The sequence below is a fragment of the Toxorhynchites rutilus genome, chromosome 1 (assembly GCF_029784135.1).
Source record: "Toxorhynchites rutilus septentrionalis strain SRP chromosome 1, ASM2978413v1, whole genome shotgun sequence".
NCBI lineage: Eukaryota > Metazoa > Arthropoda > Insecta > Diptera > Culicidae > Toxorhynchites > Toxorhynchites rutilus.
The window spans coordinates 87,292,470-87,312,249 of record NC_073744.1 but is presented as its reverse complement, the minus strand read 5'-3'; the positions used below and the strand labels follow the sequence as shown (position 1 = coordinate 87,312,249).

The 19,780-nt window shown below is 36.4% G+C and overlaps 1 protein-coding gene across 7 annotated transcripts in view; it reads left to right on the top strand.

The window, feature by feature from the left end:
- LOC129762664 (ATP-binding cassette sub-family D member 1) overlaps positions 1 to 19,780 on the top strand; it is a 51,908-nt gene that overhangs the window by 22,209 nt on the left and 9,919 nt on the right. For all 7 annotated transcript variants that reach the window (XM_055761141.1, XM_055761137.1, XM_055761142.1 and 4 more), the window contains one exon: positions 14,401 to 15,111. In XM_055761141.1, the coding sequence (XP_055617116.1) occupies positions 14,513 to 15,111 (599 nt within the window). In that variant the 5' untranslated portion in view covers positions 14,401 to 14,512. The remainder of the gene's footprint in view (positions 1 to 14,400; positions 15,112 to 19,780) is intronic.

Here is a 19,780-nt window from a genome sequence, read left to right as displayed (position 1 = left end):
ACTATAACCAATCAGTTCTTATAAGCAGAACGACCATGGCATCATATCGATTTGCATATCTCATTTCGATTAAATTCTTATGTACCCTTGTCTCGGGAAAGTTGATGGCATCCACTATCTCACGCCAAACCTCGTCTTATTTCTTATTTACAATCCTGATCGGCGACACAACCAAACCTCCTTGGTCTCCAGAGTAGCCTTATCTGCGTTTTGTTAGAGCTGCGCAATTGCAGAGAAAATGTTACGATGTTTCGCTCTCGGCATTACAAAAGCGCCAAATATCATCTTGTACGTATTCTATATTTCGAACATGTTATCTGCTCGGAGAGTGTACTGTTATAAGTCCAGTAACTGTGCTGATGTTTTCCTTATTAAGACTCAGTAGTTGTAGAGTAACTATGATATTCGGCATGATAAATTTTTTGACTGGTTAAGGTATACAGCTATTTCATTGACCATCACTTCAAGATGAGTACCTTCAATATCGTTAAACGTGATATCGTTAACTACCTTCAATATCATAAAGCATTCAGGAAAATACATGCATATGAAAATGGAAATTGCTGTTGATTGAGTGGTTAAAAAATATAAGACACTGGAGAAAAAATAACCAAAAGCCACTGAGAAAAATGTTTCATTTGCTATACTTCCAATTAATATGTTCGGTTGTTTTTTTGAGAAAAATATCACATACAATTCATGAGTATTATGAGTAAGTAACCAAAATATCTTTAATTGTCTAAACTTCCTCAGATCGTGATGCAAAAGTTTTGAATTTCAATGAATACATTTCAAAACTAAAATTAACCGGGCAAACGTAATGATCGTACCCTATGTTTCAAACTAACCAGGCTATCAGTGGAACACAGGTTTGCTTGTGAGAGACCGCAGCTTCCAACGGCGGGACGGCGGTCGACTCGAATCGCGTTATCTCGGTGGGTTGAGCCGCCTCGATTTCTTATACTCGTTGAATGGGGCTTCATTCCCCCTACATTGATCTCAGAACAGATTTCGAAAAACGAAAACGAAAAAAAATAATTTAAAATAGATTTTTTTTTTGTGAGGCATTCATCCCCATGATATTTTCCCCGCGCCACAATATTTCTAGCCTACTTATAACATTAGACTTTTTGGGCGTTTTTTTCTGTTGCATTTGTTTTCCGGGCGATTTTCCGATCACGGAAAATTAACATAAATTTTGACGTTATTTTGTAATTAAGTTTAACGAATCGCTTATTAAATTGCAACAAGTTCCGGAGCCGTAGATTCCAGAACCCAACACTACACAAAACACCACTAAAGTGATGCAAGTAATCCCTATGTTTAGAAGGCAAAAGTTTCACTGGGAACGTTAGTTTCATCCAAGAAAGGTGGGTGGTGTGTTTGGCCTAAATAGAAGAACCCGGATGGCCTCTCAACGACCTGCATTTCAATCTTTAGATTGAGTTAGTAAAAAGTCACGATTATGTTTTCAAGTGGATTGAATCTGGTTTTTGTTTCCTCAAACCTTGAATTATCAATCAAATGATCGTACGTAGTATTCAGTGAATTTCTATAAAGTTCTTGTACATATTACATTAGGAAATTATGAAAAAAATATGTTGATCAATTTCACCCCGAAACTGTGATATTTTCCGCTAAAACTTTTCATAGTAATGATAATTTTTTTTCATTCATTATTCTCATAGTGTAAAGTACTTGCTTGCTGGAATATCTTATTCCAATCCATTCCTATAAATTGGTTTCGGTTTGTTTTGCTTATTTGAGTGGCGATCAAATCCAGTCCAAAGGTTTCTTATATTATACAATGGATTATGAACAAAGCTTTGCGAATAAGTGCACTTAATTCAAATGCTTGCGTCTCTCGAGATAACATCGGTCGTTTACTGATTTGTTATCTTATCTGAAAAAAAGAAACCTTTGTCGCGATGTGAGTTTGCAGATTTGTCCAACCAAACCCTAAATCAAGAACATATTAGCTTAGTATACAGTTACATTTTTGTTTATTGTTCTGCAATTCCCATTTCATCATTTTTCCAATTCATTTTCTGCGTCATCAAAACCTCGTTGAAATGCTATACCCACCATATAATTTCTAGAGAAGAGCCATATGTTGTTCATACACTTCGGAGAGTTTATTTTGAACTACTTGACACTAAGAAAACCGTGAATGGTACACAATGTCAAGGTCGTGTGCATTACAACGATAAATTCACAAGTAATAAAACTATGAAGGTAAACTTGGTGGAAAAGAATGAGGTAGTGTCTAGCCATCAATCATAGGCTGTGCCTCTCTCGCAACCAGTATATATTGCTTTATTATTGTTCTCTTATTTCATAGTTCGAGCTTGATGTTCATCCGACGCCAGGGTCATGATCAGCGCAGTACTTCGAGTCAATTTGGTAATGTTGACCTTTTCATTCTTTTTACTTCCATTAACCCATGTTTTCATTTCTCGTTCGTATACATACACCAAACGTATTCAAATGTGATCCGGTGATTCAGCATCCACATCAATTGAGCCAAAGTATCCTTCCTTACAATTTGTGTGCACATTCAGTGGAGTGTGCGGCCCGTTGCGGCTTCACTTTATATTGTCTTGAGATGTAGGCCATTGCCTAAAAAACTCGTATTTTGGATTAACAATTGTTTGTTATTAAACGGGTTCGATGAACGGTGGAATTTTTTTTATAACATTAGTAGTCACGTTATTCAACCGTATTTTGTTCTGAGCTCGGCTATCTAGGTTTTATATGCGATTTGACTCAAAAATCACGCTCAAAAGAATACAAATTGTAAAATGATCCGTAACAACGAAAATTATTGAAGGACAGTCATTATCGAAAAATATTGAAAGTTTTCATGAATGACCACAAATGAGGAAAATATTTATTTATCACTGAATGTTGCTGCTCAGTTCATGTCAAATTCATCCCTTTCAACGCAGGCCAATCAATCTGCACAATTTGTCAAATGCATATATTAACATATATTAGAATAACTGATAAGGGAGAGTGGTCTTAAATTGACCTCATAATTGTTAAAGTCCATTAGGTACACTAAAATGATTGTTTTTGGTTACTTAAGCGTTGAATACATTGGAGTCGCTTTTTACGCGGGTGATACGTGCTGCGTAAAAGAAAACCGCGTAAATTCCTGAATCCGAGTAAAAATCTAATAAACAGTTAATTATTAGTTTAAAATGCAAACCATATTCTAACAATTGATTAACACGTTGAGTGCCACGCGGTTTTATAGCGACTATCCCGTCAGGCCATGCGCCGATATCTTAGTACAGCAATGCGAAGCGCAATACTGAAAAATTAGAATTTGCTTGAGGAAAACTTTTGAACGTATTATTGTGCTCCAGTAGCCGAGTGGTTAGCGTCCCACACTATCATGCCAGGGGTTCGAGTTCGATTCCCGTTCTGGCCGGGGGATTTTTCGTCATAGAAATTTCTTCTGACTTGAATTGTGGTCACGCGTATTCTAGTGCTATGTTGAGAAGGCAAAAGTTTCACTGGAACTTTCGTGCCATCCAAGAAAGGCCATCGTTTCTTATCGTAAGAAGGTATATTTCTGCTCGAAAACACTAAAATTTCTGCGAAAAAAATAAATAAATTTCGACCTTTAATCCTCTTCTAGATTTCATTCTTCTTAATTCTTCGATTTTTATAATCTTGAAGTGATGGAACATCCTCTGTACTGTCGTAGTTTCGCAAAGTGACGCAAGCGCCAGAGGGAATAGTTTTCAGTACGAGATTTTTTGTAAAAGTGCATGTATAATCAGCATACACGTACATTTCGAAAATCTGATCTGTACAAAATGTGTACTGTTGATGCAAAAACATTGCTTTTTGATTTTTGAAAAAAATGCAGTTTTATTTAAGCTATGCTATCAACGCCAGTTTATTGTGGAAACAGCAAATTTTAATCGCTGTTTCCACAATCGATTGGCGTTTATCCGTCAAAGTGTGCGAGAATCTGTTTCCAATTATTTTTTCCAAAATGCCGCCGTTGAGCGCATGAAAAACATTAGGGAGAAAAGTTCTACATATTTTTCGACTTTGTAGTATGCTTCGAGCCGGCTAACGTAGTTGAGAACCCGATTGTAACAATTATGGATAGTACCATTTTTTTCCAATCCAAAATGCAATTGAAAACATTGAAAACATATGATAATGCCGTCTGAAATCATTCGATGTAAAGCTGATACAGTTTATGCGAGGGTGTTTTGAGTTTTGTTACAAGATGCGTTTAGATGGAGTATTTAGAAGAGTGCAGCTGTGTACCAAATCCAACATTCAGCCTTCAATGTACAGTTTCAATCCATCCGAAAGAGAAATTTAAGGCACATCATTTGCTAAACGTCCATTTCGGAAGATGTGAAATTTGCCGTCCCTGCTCATTCATCCTGTGCTATCAGAACTGATCAAAAAATCACCTCGCATCACAATCAAATTACATCACATCATAGGGGGAATTGGCGCTTAAGCCGCATCACAGTGGAAATGGCGCTTGCGCCTCTCCGTTTTCCAACTTCTACGGGGTTATTTTTTCACATTTCTGTAAAATTTAGCAGTTGTTTGGAAGGATTTGGTATTTTTTATCAAGCTTCAACAAAAAAAGTAAAATGTCAATTTTGGCGCTCGCGTCACTTTGCGAGATTACGGCAGTGTATTCGACGGCAAAGATTCTTTTATAGGATGGACTCGATTATATACAGTCTCCAATATATAGATTTCATTGGAAAGATGAGATATACTAATAATAACCAATTAATTTCCACTTAACTTTGAAATATTACATTTTTCCTTGAAATAAGCCATAATTGTAATATTGAAGAAAAAAAAATCAAACGGTATATTTTGAAAATTGTAGAAACTTGAACGCCTCTAACACAACGTTAATACTTGTCAAATTGGAAAAGTTTTTGGAATTTAACATTGCCACAGCCTTGATTGTCGGATTATTAAAATCGAACCTTTTTCTCATTTGCTTGATCAGCTCCACGAAAAACTGCGACAAATATCTTTAACACTAAACTTACCGATGTTTCATATATACCTATTCCTACCACATCGGGTCAAGTAACCCTATATAAATAGTTAGTGAACAATGACTCAATTAGTTTAATAGTTTTGTTGAGAAACGTGGCATACCATATTCCTCCATTTTGGGATCACAATTATTAGCAAAATATTAAAATTACAATTTTTGACACGCAACAGCTTGGAATGGTTACTGTTAGCTCGCTTGGATAATCAATTCTGATCATTTACTATTCATTCACAAATACAACAAAATATATTAAGCAATAGCAAAAAATGTTTAGTGCAATGGTTTTGTATCACAACCACACAAACAAATCTTTCTGATATAATATAAATGTTTGCAAGGGTCAAATGACCCGTTGCGGTAGTTAGGGCAGATCACATATATTTCTCAGAAAAAAAAAATAACAAGAGAGGAGTAAATAATAATAAATACATTCGATGTATGTTTTAGGAAAAGTAGTATAGGCAAATGATGTTTTTACAATGTGATTTGCATGAAAATTTTGACTAAAAATTTAAAATGGGTCATTTGACCCCTTTTGGTAGGTTTAGTGTTAAAAATGCTCTACCTTTCGCCCTTTTCAACCTAAAATTCCTGCCGCTTTTCAAACGATCTTAAAATTATAGCATAGTTACAAGCTGAGTTACCACTGAGTTACCATTAACAATGAATGATGATGAGTGACCATAAACAATCAATGACTGAATAGAATAGAATAGCATGAATGACAAACCTATGTGCTCTCTTGTGTTACAAATAATATAAAGATAGGTCCGTAAGCGTTCGCTCTCTATTGTTGATCAATTGAACAGTTAGTTCGTTCTTCCAAACCAGAAATGAGTGCATTAGCTCTGCTGAAAGCGTGACATAACATTCTTGTACTTGAACCGATTCATTTATTATGGATCTATAAAAAATAAATGGTGGAACAGTTAGGCCATCTACGCACTACGTAACCTTGGTTGGAAATCAACTTAACGAGTATCACAAAAAAGTTGGGAGCATGTGTAATCAAATGGGAGCATACACACTAGGAACTGGCGACTTAGGTCGGTCCAATTTTTTCGATTCAGCCTAGCATATCGAGTCGCGCGATGTGTGTCGGCAATCTTTTCGTTCGTTAAGTTTTAATCATGGATGCCAGGTGATTTTTTTAGATGTTTTCACATGCTACGAAAAAATGTCTTCACAATCATATTGATGGAATCTAAAACTCATTACTTAATTTTGTCGGCTAACCACGAATCGATCCAATTTTTGGCTTCATCAAAATTGGAGAAGTGCTGGTCAACCAGGTCATGTTGCATCGATCGAAAAAGGTAGTAATCGGACGGAGCAATACGGTGGGAGGGATAGGATCTCCCATTTCAGCGTTTACAAGTATGTTTTAACCGGTTTCGCGACATGCGGCCGAGCATTATCGTGCTGCAAAATAACTTTATCGTGTATTTGCTCGTATTGTGGCCGTTTTTCCTTCAGTGCACGGCTCAAACGCATCAATTGTTGTCGGTGGAGGTCCCCCATACTTGTTCCATTCGGTTTTAGCATAGTACACCACAACCGGCTGGTCCCACCAAATAGACATCATAACCTCCTGGCCGTGAATGTGCCGCGCGGCCGTCGATGTTGATGCATGGCCGGGTATCCATACGTTGCCCGACGTTTAGAATTGTCCTAATGAACCCACTTTTCATCGCCAGTAACGATTCGAAGTAAAAAAACCCTTTCTTTTATGCCGTTGGAGCAGTTGTTCGCACGTGAAAAAACGGCATTCGACGTCTCGTGGTTTCATTTCATGTGGCACCCAATGTCCTATCTTTCGGATCATTCCCATTGCTTTTAAACGATCGAATATGGTTTGCTGAGCTACTCCAAGTGTATCTGCAAGTTCGTGTTGCGTTTGTGTTGGATCTTTATCGAGTGAAGCCTCCAATTCTTCATCTTCAAACTTTTTTGGAGGTTCGGAACGTTCTTCGTCTTTCAAGTCAAAATTACCACATTTGAACCGTGCAAACCACGTCTGACTCGTTCACTCAGTTGGAGCATGATCACCATAAACATCCACCAAAATGCGATGACTTTCCGCAGCTTTTTTCTTCATATTAAGTAATGAAGTAACACTCCCCGCAAAACAATCTCGTTGGTACGAAATTCGACGCGCAATGACAGTAGCTTTCCAACGAATGTCTGGAAATTCTATTCACTGGAATAATAATCAAGTTACGCCATCTGTTGTAGAACCGAATAAACTTACCGGAACACCTAATAATTAAAATGCTGAATGCTGAAGAAGCAGACCCGGCAAACTTCGTCCGGCCCGGAATTAATTTTTTAATATGAAAACTTCCGAATATTCACGTTTTCTTACTAAGCGCACGTTCGTAGGTTCAATCCAAAAACTATTCATGGATTAACTTTGTACTTTGTAGTCTAAAGCCTCTAGAACAGAAAAAAAACAAAATGAAGGATGAATGTACAATAAGGTGCTAATGAATGTATGGGGAAAAATCGACCCTAAAATTTCAAAAAGTTCGGGAATGTCGGAATATGAAACGAATCGTATGGTTTCAACATTTTACGGACCGCTCACGTGGTTTCTCGTTTTCGCTTTCCTTCTTCACGTACTTGTGTGAAATTAGCGGATAAAAGTTCCTGTTGCGTACAAGTTTCTGTTCGACGTCTTGCTGGATTTAATGAATAAAGAATAATTTGTAATTGTATGTTGAAATAAATTGATTGTTTATCAAGTAACATCTTTCACAGTAATGTTCATTAGATAGATAATTGAACCATTATTTTAAAGAAAATTGAAAAAAAGTTATTTGAAATGACCGAAAACACATTTTCGAGATAGTACTCATCCGATGTAGAATATTTTTATCTACCTTAGCAAAATTTTCATTGGTCGGTCTAGGAAAAGTTACAGGCCAAAACCTATACACCTTGTATGGGAGAAGTTAATTAATTTAAATAAAATTTAAAAAAACCATTTAAAAGGACCCAAAACTCATTTTTGAGATAATACTCATTGGATAGAGAATATTATTATCCACTTTCAGTCAAATTTTCGTTGGCCGAAAAAGGGTAACAAAAGTAATGAGCCAAAACGTATACAAGTTGTAAAAGAGAAATTAATAAATTTAACGGAAATGGAAATAGAACTTTTTCAAACTCGAAAAAAAATTGAAGGAACAGAGCGCGAAGTTGAAATTTTTTAGGCGATTCCTGAAATACTTTAAAATCGTGAAATATCAACGCATGAAGATGGGATAGAAAATACTTTGAAGCATAATTTTCATGGATTTACACGGAATATTTTATAGAGAAATTTGTATCTCAATGTATGTAGATGTGGTGGACAAAAATATCGGGAAGAAATGAGAAATCAATTTCTTTCTTTTTTTTTTCAAAGATAGCAAATCCAATTAACGTTATCAACTATCTTTCATTTGATTTCTATAACATTGTTGTAGGACTATTCAGTACAGAAATATTATTGTTTGAACTAAAAATTTCGAATTCGTATTTGATGATGAATAGTTCAATAAATAATCATCGAGAAACAGTTTTGAAAAATTCCAGTAATTCTATACACAATTCTATACAGTATAGAATTTTGTTATAATTTGTCGCGGTACACCATAGTAGATGTACTTTGAGAATTTTCTCAAATTATCATTTCCAAGCCTATTGAGAATGGAGAAAAAAAAAGAAAAACGCATTTTTCACTATAGCTTTTATAGTGAACCATATAGGAGAATTATCTTATTTTCTAGTTTGGTACCCTATAAAATATTTTCCGTAGTGCTGGTGATAATGTTTTGGGAACTTTTTACGAACCCATGAATACAATACAATTATAGAGTTCAGGAAATAAGGTATTAAAAAGAATTTTTAGACTTAATAAATATTTTCGTACCGCATAGTTCTCGAAGTTTTCTGAAAAAAAAACACAAATATCAGAAAACACATACGAACGTATTTAAATATAAATATAAACAGTACTGAGTTTTTAAATTCTAAAAAAAAATCTAAATTTAGGAATATATATTTTTTGTTAAAACTCTGAAAAAAAATAACACACATATCTATAAAAGGCGTAGGAACACGTTTAAATACGAATTAGAGTAGTACTGAATTTCTAAATCCTCAAAAAAAACTTCAATATTTCAAGATTTTTTTTAGTACTTCATTTTTTTTGGAATCAATTTTTTTAAAATATTTCTCGATATATCATAGTAAGATGCACTTTCAGTGTTTTTTTCAATTTTTATCTCGAAGCTATTGAGAATGGCGTGCTAAAAATTGAAAGGTACGTTTTTCACCATAGACCCTATGGTGAATTACACAAGGATTCGAAAAATAGTCAAAATTTCTATACAATGATTTCTACAGAGCTGGTGATTTGGTTTGGGGGCACTTTTTACTTCCTTACTCAGCCAGCTTACTCAGTCGAGCCGTACAACTCGTGAACGTTTTGGCCAATAACTTTTCTCATACCCCTTTCCGACTAATGAAAATTCGGCCTAATATAAATAAAATTATTCTCTATCGAATGGGTACTATCTCGAAAATGTGTTTTGGATCCTTTCAAATAAATTTTTTTCAACTTTCTTCGAATTTATTAATTTCTCTCCTACAACTTGTATACGTTTTGGCCCATTACTTTTATCACCCTTTTACGGCCAACAAAAATTTGGCTGAAAATGGATAAAAATATTTTCTATCCAATGAGTATTATCTAAAAAATGAGTTTTGGGTCCTTTCAAGTACCTTTTTTAAATTTTATTGAAATTAATTAACTTCTCCCATACAAGTTGTATAGGTTTTGGATATAACTTTTCTCAGCCATTCAAATGAAACACAAATTTCTACATTACTCGAAAATCAATCAAGCAAATGCAACTAAATCAGGCATCTGGAGGTTTTAGGGTGCAATAAATGATTCTATGGTGGTTAGATACTCCTCCCCCCTCTCTAAGGGGGGGCTGCCATACAAATGAAACACAAATTTCTGCATTACTCGAGAATTATTCAAGCAAATGAAACCAAATTAGGCATTTGGAGGTTTTAGGGTGCAATGAATGTTTTTACGGTGATTAGATACTCCTCCCTCTCTCATATTTGCTGCCATACAAATGAAACACAAATTTCTGCATTACTCGGAAATTATTCAAGCAAACGAAACCAAATTCGGCATGTGAAGGTTTTAGGGTGCAATAAATGTTTTTACGGTGGTTAGATACTCCACCCCGCCTCTCATAGGGGGGCAGACATACAAATGAAACACAAATTTCTGCATTACTCGAGAATTAATCAAGCAAATGAAACCAAATTAGGCATATGGAGGTTTAAGGGTGCAATATATGTTTCTATGAATTGATCAAGCAAATGAAACGAAATTTGGCATATGCAAGTTTTAGGGTGCAATAAATGATTCTATGGTGGTAAGATCCACCTTCCCCCCTTTTTTGGGGATGGCTGCCATACAAATGAAACACAAATTTCTGCATTACTATAGAATTAATCAAGCAAACGAAATCGAATTAGCTATATGGAGGTTTTAGGGCACAATGAATGAATCTTGAACGAGAATTGTGTCTGAAAATAATCTTATATTATAATGATGAGTTTTGGTAGAAGTACTGGATTTTTTTTAGTAAAAGGTAAATTCAACGGGGTCGATTAGAAGATCTATCATTGAACAGTTCTGCAATTGGACTCATGAACTTGCACTTAGTAAGAAAACGTGAATGTTTGAAGGTATTGATAACAAAAACAAATTTTGGAACGGGACGAAGTTTGCCGGGTCAGCTAGTTTTATATATTTTACATATCAGCCAAATAGTTGAAAATCACATGTACTAAATCTGATAAATATAGTGGTTAAAGTGGCAATCTTTTATTCAATGATTCAAGACTTCGCTATGATCGACGCACTGGGTCAATTTTCATATCGATCGTTACCAAATGAGGCACTCACCTAGCTCAGAGATTTTCCACGTCAAATCAAATCACTTCACCCAAATAATCATATAACGTATTGGCTACACGTTCATCTTACATCCTGATAGTCTCGGTATTTTGACGTAGAACTACGTCTTTCATTAAGGGTGCCAAATCAGAAAACAGGTCACGTTTTTATGAGATAAAGTTAACGTTAATAACTATTTTTGACGCGAACGGATTCTGGCGATTTACATACTAAATGAATCGGAAATTCCATAAGATTTGTTTAATATACTATACATTAGAATCCCCTGGTTTGTAAATGGTTAAAATTCATGAAAACTTTAAGCGTTTCATTTTCCCATACATTTGTTCTGTCCATTTGTGTGCTTTCCCGAACAGAGCTGTCAATAACGAGCAACTTATCGACGACCAACGGAGGGGAAATCGTAGGATTTAAAGTCTGCGTGAACAAAGGAAAAGTAGAAGAATGAAGGAGAATACTTGCCTAGAGTATAAACAGTTGATCTCGCTGAGGCAAACTTTCATTCGGCATCGGACTGTTGAGCAATCCAGTTTACTTTACTTTCGCTGCGCTTCGATCTAAGATTGGACCCCACCAGTGGTAATCCAACTTGGATATCGTCGTTTGGTTTTTCTGTTCGTTTTTTTTGCGTTATTCGTATCGTGTATTTTTCTTTCCGCGTCATAAATTGGACGCTTCGCGTAATGTGTGATGAGCAAGAAGAAGAGGAAGGCAAGCTCTAGCCCTGCAAAAAACGAACGCATTGCCAGGGGCAATAAAATTTCGAGGCAAGCGTTATCTAATGATGCACGCGATGTTGGTGCAGTGAAAAGCGCTCGCACTGAACCGAGCCTTCTTAAATGTGGTTCATAATTCAGTCTTTTTCCAAGCAGTTAACATTGTTTGTTTTCCGTCATCATAAGGGCTTCGTTGGTGCCTTTGAGAATGCATCAATGCATTAAATTGACGTTATGGCGAAGCAGGCGTTAAGGTTATGCGTCAAAAAATTATTTGGGGAATATCAAGCATCTCGAATGTCTTACTGGAATGTTATAAGTTATTTGGGTTCGTGTACCAATCGCAAAACTGCCTTCAACTAGGATTGCATTTTCGCTAATATTGATCATAATGAAGCATTGCTACTGTTTTCGAGGTTGTTATCAACAAACAGAGTTTATTTCGCTTGTTTAGTCACTAGAGGTGGGCAAAACGGTTCACTTTAATGAACCGTTCAGTGACCAACCGTTCACTTAAGTGAACTAGTTCTTTTGAGCAGTTCACTCACTCTTTTGTACAGTGGCGGGATATGTCCGATATTTGTTAGAAATAACTTAGCACAATAGAAAATCAAACTTTGATTTAGAAATTTTAATTTTGTTTGAGTCGTTATTCATTATTTTCAGCATAAACTAGCATTGTGCTGCTTTGCTTACGATGTATTGCAATAAATGCTATAGCAAAACTGTACCTAAACCGCGAACGTCCATCTCAAAATTATCGAGCACAATATGATATAATATAAAACATATTTCATATTAGCGACGCGAATTTTACTCTTTAAGAAGACTGTTTAAATCAACTTTCAGCTTTCAACTATATTTTATAAGTGAGGTAGATTGGCATAACAACTTACTGAAATATTTACCCTGAACTCCAAAGTATGAATTTGATAAATAATTTAACAATCCAATTTGAAACCATCGTATCCTGAACGCAACATAAAAAAACACAACAAGCTTTTTTTATGAAGCGACAATACCGACAGTTCTGCACAGTTCTGCCAGCGGTCAGTTCTTTCTGAACTGCATGCACAGTTCCGCCAGCGGTCAGTTCGTTCTGAACTGTATACACAGTTCAGTCGGCGGTCAGTTCGTTCTGAACTGTATTATCAGTTCATCATTCACCGTACACAGTTCGTTCTGAACTGGGTATACAGTTCATATGAACTGTTGCCCAGCAAAAAAGAACGGCAGGTCTTTCACTCTTTTGGGTGAACTCGTTCTTTTGATCAGTTCATGAACGGTTTGCCCATCTCTATTAGTCACCAAGAAAGTAAATGTCGTTTTGGAATTTTATATGTGATTAGGTAGCAAAACTTCCTCCACTAAGGGTGACAACTGCGCTTCTCTCGAGGATGAGAAAGTAATGCAACTTTTTTCGAGGCCAGTAATATTAACAGAAGAGTTTCTTTTGAGAATAGCGCAAAATGATGAGAAGTGTTTATATTCCTAGTAGTTTCAAGCCACCAATATATGGCTCTGTATGCATGTTATGGCGAACGCTTGTTTGGCGCTTGGTTTACGTTGTACGAACGATGCCTAGAGGTGCGATTCCTTTGAGGCAATACTAAATAACATGTATCAGGATATTTGATACTTGCAAGTGTTGTCATTGTTGTTGTTTCCATGCGGTGCCAAAGGTATATTGATGTAGTTATGAGATGTGGAATAATGGTGCTGGTGCAACATGTATATAATCGACTGTAGCCGAGTCTATGTCAATTGCGAAAAAGGCCACCGGAATAACGTTGGAGGTAAATTTTCAATGCATTGACATGAAATAAATTGCGACATACGATCAGCTAGTGTATTGTTTTGCGAGGGCAAGAATGAATCATCAATAAATTATCGTCAACTGATTCTACAATGAAAAAACTATTCCAGAGATTATTCTACTAAGCAGTTGTTTCTAAAATTTCACAGCATTTTAAATAATATCCGAAGGTATAAATAAGCGACTTATATAAAATAACAGCGTAGTTCTACGTCAACAATGCGGTCGTGTCTTGGACACAACCTCCTATAATTTTTTTTACATTTTATCTGCGGTCCTCTATCAATATTTTATGATTTTTTCAATCATTTCGATCATTTTTTCCGAATTGTTAATGGTTCTTTGTGTAATTTGGCTTATTAAGATCAACCATGAAGAGTAACCCCAGAATGTACAATATTAAGCTTGAGAAAGCAAGCGAGAATTATCTCAAATATAAATTCTGAAATTAGTTTGGGGTGGTCTACAGGAGGTGTGACCATAAGTGCTTTCTGTTATGAACAAATCAACTTTGTGTGAAGCTCGATGCTAATTATTTACTGTTCTTATCTCATAATTTACCATTACCAAATATCACGATGACTTCTAGATGAAGTAATAATTTTGATTCTACCGTGTCGTTTCTTTACTTGCTTATATAAAATTGCTTTAAATAGAATAATATCAAAATAAAAACGATTACCTAGTGAATTGTTTTGTTTACACAAAAATCAGTCAATCATACTTATCCTTCGTATTGTTTGTTTTTTCGAAATTTCAACTCATTGTGCCATTAAAAAGTAACCTTTGTTTTTTGTTTGTTTGTATTTTTTAGATGCTAAAACGGAACTACTTCAGCATGAAAACAACAGAAATGTAGTTTTCCTTCCATCTGGATGAGATAGACTTTTTCGAGTCGGCACAGTGGAGATCAGCTGTGAGCCAAAATGCCGACGGTGATATCAAAGTTTGCCAAAAAGTCCTTCGATAAGCTCGAAGAGTTCGGCTACTCCAAAGAGCTTGTCTCCAAGGGGCTTCTATCCACGGCTCTGGTAGCGTACTGTTTGAAGATTTCGTATCCCTACATAAAGCGACAATTGTACGGATGCGAGAATGATAGAGATAAGAACCATGATAATGGCATGAGTAGAAATGAAAATAATAATCTCACAAAAATGAAAGCCGGAGAGAAGCCAGAAGAGAAGATTGAACAAATAATCATCGAGAAGAAGCGTCGACGAAAAAAACAACCCGGGCTTAATCTCGAATTCATCCTCCAGCTTAAAAAGCTCATCCAGATCATGATTCCGCAAGTTTTGTGCGAGGAAACAGGTTTACTGGCGGTTCACACCGTTTGCCTTATCTCGCGGACTTTTCTCAGCATATATGTAGCCGCCATGGAGGGTGCAATCGTGAAGTACATCGTGAGAAAAGATGTCAAAAACTTTGTACTAATGCTATTGCAATGGTTCGGTATCGCGATACCGGCGACGTTCGTCAACTCTATGATTCGCTATCTCGAGAACAAGTTGGCATTAGCTTTTAGGTGAGTTTTGCTTCTTATTTATTAAAATTATTTGATCGTTTGCCTCACAATTATCAAACTCGTGTCGATACATAATTTGTTTTAGTAAAGCATAATTCATGAAATGATTTACCATGAAGCGGATCATTCAATAAGCATAATTTGCTGTTTGAATAGCTAAATCTGATTCTTTATACCCGCAAGCAATATGTATATGTGATCATACTGGCAAGATTAATTCGTTTCACGCTAAATTGAATTCGATACTACAATCTTGAGACCTTGTACAGTTTACGTACTGCCGATGAATGTTGTAAACAGTATTTGGCATTAGACGAGCCGATTGCTACTCGGTACTTGACTAACTCAATGCTCAAACTAGTTTTAAAGCAAGCGATTCAACCCAAGCCATAAAATATTGCACAGCCATCCATGATTGTGAAATCAGCAATGTACATTGCAGTACATTGACTTAGCTTTTTTTTAAATTTATCCTTGAAAACAAAAACCGTGCTCGATTTCAGCGTTGAGCTGCCGCCATATTTGTTCGGAGTGAACTTAAGAACGAGAATCGTTGCAACAGGTATGTTTCTGTACCGCAGTCTTTTATGAATGGAACAAGTTTATAAAATAGGAAAGACTAACTGCAGTAAGGAGGTCAAGAAAAATCACTACACGCGCAGTCAGAACCTGAAAAATAGCCGCACCGGAGCCACAAGTCGTGAACTAATATCGTGTCGGTTTAAATATACTTAATTTTTTTTTCAAATGCTTGTTAGATGCTGAACCCATTGGTTAGTCAAATTTGATTGACACATTTTTTGATTCTCGTTTGATCAGGATAGTCAAACTTTTTTTTTCAATTATACGCATGTTGTAGAATTAACCCCCTATATTTTGACTTGTACTTCGAGTCATAGCAACTAACTAACCTCTCACCTACTGGTATTTTTAAAACATAAAGCATTCGAAAAACTAAAATACCGGTATTTCATAATTATAGAACCAGATGAAAAAACTAGAAGTGGGTTATAATCTGTGATATAACCGCAAGGTGGACGTAGGACTAACGCTGGCTTGGTAATCATTTGTTTGCAGTTGCATCTAAAGTAACTCTCAATGAATGAATGAATATTTTGGAAGTGTGAGTGAATAAGTATAGAAAATTGGTTCTATATTGGAATTTTATATTACACATAAAATTCAACTCTTTTGAACTTGTTGGTGACCCTGGGTTTGCGTGGCTTAGTAGAAGCAACAGAAGATGGTTGATACATGATTTATTTTGTTCTTGTTAGAACAATACACGGGGGAATTTGGACCACCTAAGCAAATCGCCTAATATTCCCAAACCAATACGGTCCAAATAAAAAAATGTCACATTGTGTACTAAGCTACACTTGTTTTCTCTCAATCAATAATATTTAATCATTATATCAAGCTTCAAACTATCAAATATATCCTAAAATAAAAGAGATGATTTTTGGACATAAAAATTTGATGCGGGATGATTTGGACCATCTGTGGGGTGATTTGGTCGAGTGTGTGCTCGAAAAAAACATACTTATGTTTATGTAAAGTATTTTGGAATAATGTTACAATCAGTAACACTGTTCTGGGATCGATACCAGGTGTCTTGGCCAGATTCCAGACCAGAAAAATCAGATTGAGACCATATCGAATTCTGCATGGATTTTTTCACTGTTCGGGCATTTTCAAACAGTTTCGATGCTGTGTCAAAGAAAATCCGTTCTCGATGGCCTGCGTTGCTCTTTCAAGCTCCTCCTTCTTCCAACGTTGTCTGTCCATCCTCTTTTTCTGGAATCAATTAGACCAAAGAAAAACCTCAAATCTGTAGGACCAATTCACCCCACAAAAACGTGTCCATGTCACCCCACACAACATGCAAAAATTAAAATGCAATTAATTTCTTTTATTGTTATCAAGCTTACAGTTTCGCTGCATCATTTGTTCCTCTTCTGTAGGCGAACAGAACTTTACTGCACAATATACGAAAAGTTTGTTTAAACAACGGGAAAAACCTTAAAACCACGATCGGATAATTCACATTTTTTGACAATCAATGTGCTTGCTATGTTCATGCTACCATTTGCTTCCACCTGTCGAATCTTGTTGAGTTTTTTTACGTTAGTTACATACGGTTCATTAATGAAAGAAGATGACATTATAAAAAATCCAAGTTGAGCCGTACTTTTTGAGATAATGGGGTGGTCCAAATCACTCCGTATGTCCAACTCATCCCGTGTTACCCTATTTGGTATGAATAAGCGACCCGCGATTCAAAATCAGTCGCGAGAGAGCTACCAAGCACATCACAACGAGCGGACATAATTCATTCCTAATGCTGATATCACGCACACATACACACAGCTCGATACACGAATGGAAAGAACGGAAGATATTGCAAACAGCAGTGCAATTTCGTTCACATTCACTAAAGCAACCTCAAAGAAGAGAAAGGCCTCTGTATCAAAGTATGCAACGACAAAGCCGGTGCCTGCAGCATACGGGAAATTTTCGTGCCAGTGTGGATATGGAAGAGTATTCAGAGATACGTATCTTTCATATAAGTATGCTTTCAAACCGCAGTAGGAAAACATTACTGTTTCATGTACTGGGGATCGTTTCCACATCAAGCGGAATATAGTAACAAAAGTGTTTACAGTTTGTGGTCGATATCTAAGTGGGAAGGCGAAATCCCGTAGGCCTGTAAACATGTTAGCAATGTACGAGAAAATTCTAGAAATAGTGATCAAAGAACAACTTTTGAAACATGTAACGAAAAATGGAATTCTGGTTGAAGAACAATCTGGGTTCAGAAAACATCATTCATGTGAAACGGCACTCAATTTGTTGCTACTGAAATGGAAACAGGCAATAGAGGAAAATAAAGTAGTTCTGGCTGTATTTATTGATTTGAAAAGGGCCTTCGAAACAATTGATCGGAGAAAACTAGTCGAATTACTTTCCAATTATGGTGTGTCAGGATCTGTAATAGAATAGTTTGAAAGTTAGTTCTACGGGCTTACACAGATAACTCTTTACAGAGACTGTAAATCTGCAGCGGAACCAGTGAATCTGGGTGTACAAAAAATACATGGTAGTATCGACACGTAGTATAGACAGTAGCGGTTTTGATATGAATATAGATGGACAATCTGTGGAGAGGGCATCATCAATCAAATATCTTGGCGTTGTTTTGGACCAAACGCTGCACTTTGACGAACATATAAACTACACCATAAAGAAAGCAGCTCAAAAATATGGAGTGCTTTGTAGGATACATCGATTTTGACCTTTGAGAGTAAGCTGACGATCTACAAAGCAACAAGCCTCAGAATATTCCGAAACATATGTAAAGAATTGTTGAAGAATGATCCGGATTTTGAAATGTTTGTTAGTTCACTTTAGTATAAATGTATGCATGTTGACGAAATTATGACGGATATATTGTCTTTTTTATGTCGAATGTTTTCTGATCTTTCTTTTTGTCTAAAGACAATGATAATGATGGTATTTAGTTTGTTTTCAGTTTGTTAGATAACAAGATTGTTGTTATTAGATTTAAAAAAAATTACGAAGTCTACAGTTGTTTGAGCATCGCCCGCGTAAACAGACATGAACAATTTAGGCTGAACCTCATTACAAGATATTACAAATTGGAAATGGAGCGAAGCTGGGGATAGCCCTACCGGAATACTCGTAAACACATTTGTTAAATAGATGGTTATAACGAGCTTTTCCTGAGTTGAGGCAGATCTGATTGCGAATTCCAACGGACATGTCTTTATCCCAAGTTATAATGGGTATATCAGTTTTCGAATTATCTGTTTTGAAATAAGCTAACATCATTTCGAGGGGTTTGATGGGAAACCGGAATGTAGCTGGGGATCACGTAAATTCATTTGTTGAATAAATAGTTATAACGAGATTTTTTCTGAGTGCGGCAGATCTGATTACGAGTTCCAGTGGGAATAAAGGGTGTGTCACATCAAAATGCATCACGGAAAAAAACGCTGTAGAAATTTAATTTTCAGGAATAATATCTTCAGCTTTCGCTTATAATCAGATAAGAGTGTATAGATCACGTTGGCCATGCTTCACTGTCAATTTTTCGTAAATTTGGAAAAATGTCGTCGAACGAAAAAGAGCGTCGTGAATTCATCCTGTGCACTCATTTCGAGAATCCGGAGTTGTCACATCGGGACATCGGTAAGATGCTGGGAATCGTTCAATCCACGGTCAGCAGAGTACTAAAACGATACTTCTAGAACCTAACCATCGACCGGAAGGTGAAGAACGGCAAAAATAGATGCTCCGTCAATGAAAAAGATCACAAGGGCGTAGTTAAGCAGTTTAGACGTGATCCGAGAAGTTCGGTCCGGGATGTTGCCAATAAGCTGAATTTGTCAAGTGCATTCGTCCAGCGGACCAAGCAGCGGGAGGGCCTGCGTACATACAAGGTTCAGAAGGCTCCTAACCGCGACGAAAGGCAAAACATGGTGGGGAAGACGCGAGCCCGGAAGCTGTACACCGAAATGCTGACGAAGCCGGATTGCCTGGTAATGGACGACGAAACCTACGTCAAAGCGGACTTTCGTCAGCTGCCGGGCCTGTTGTTCTTCTCCGCAGAGGACAAATTAAGAATTCCGGAGGAGATTCGCAAGCA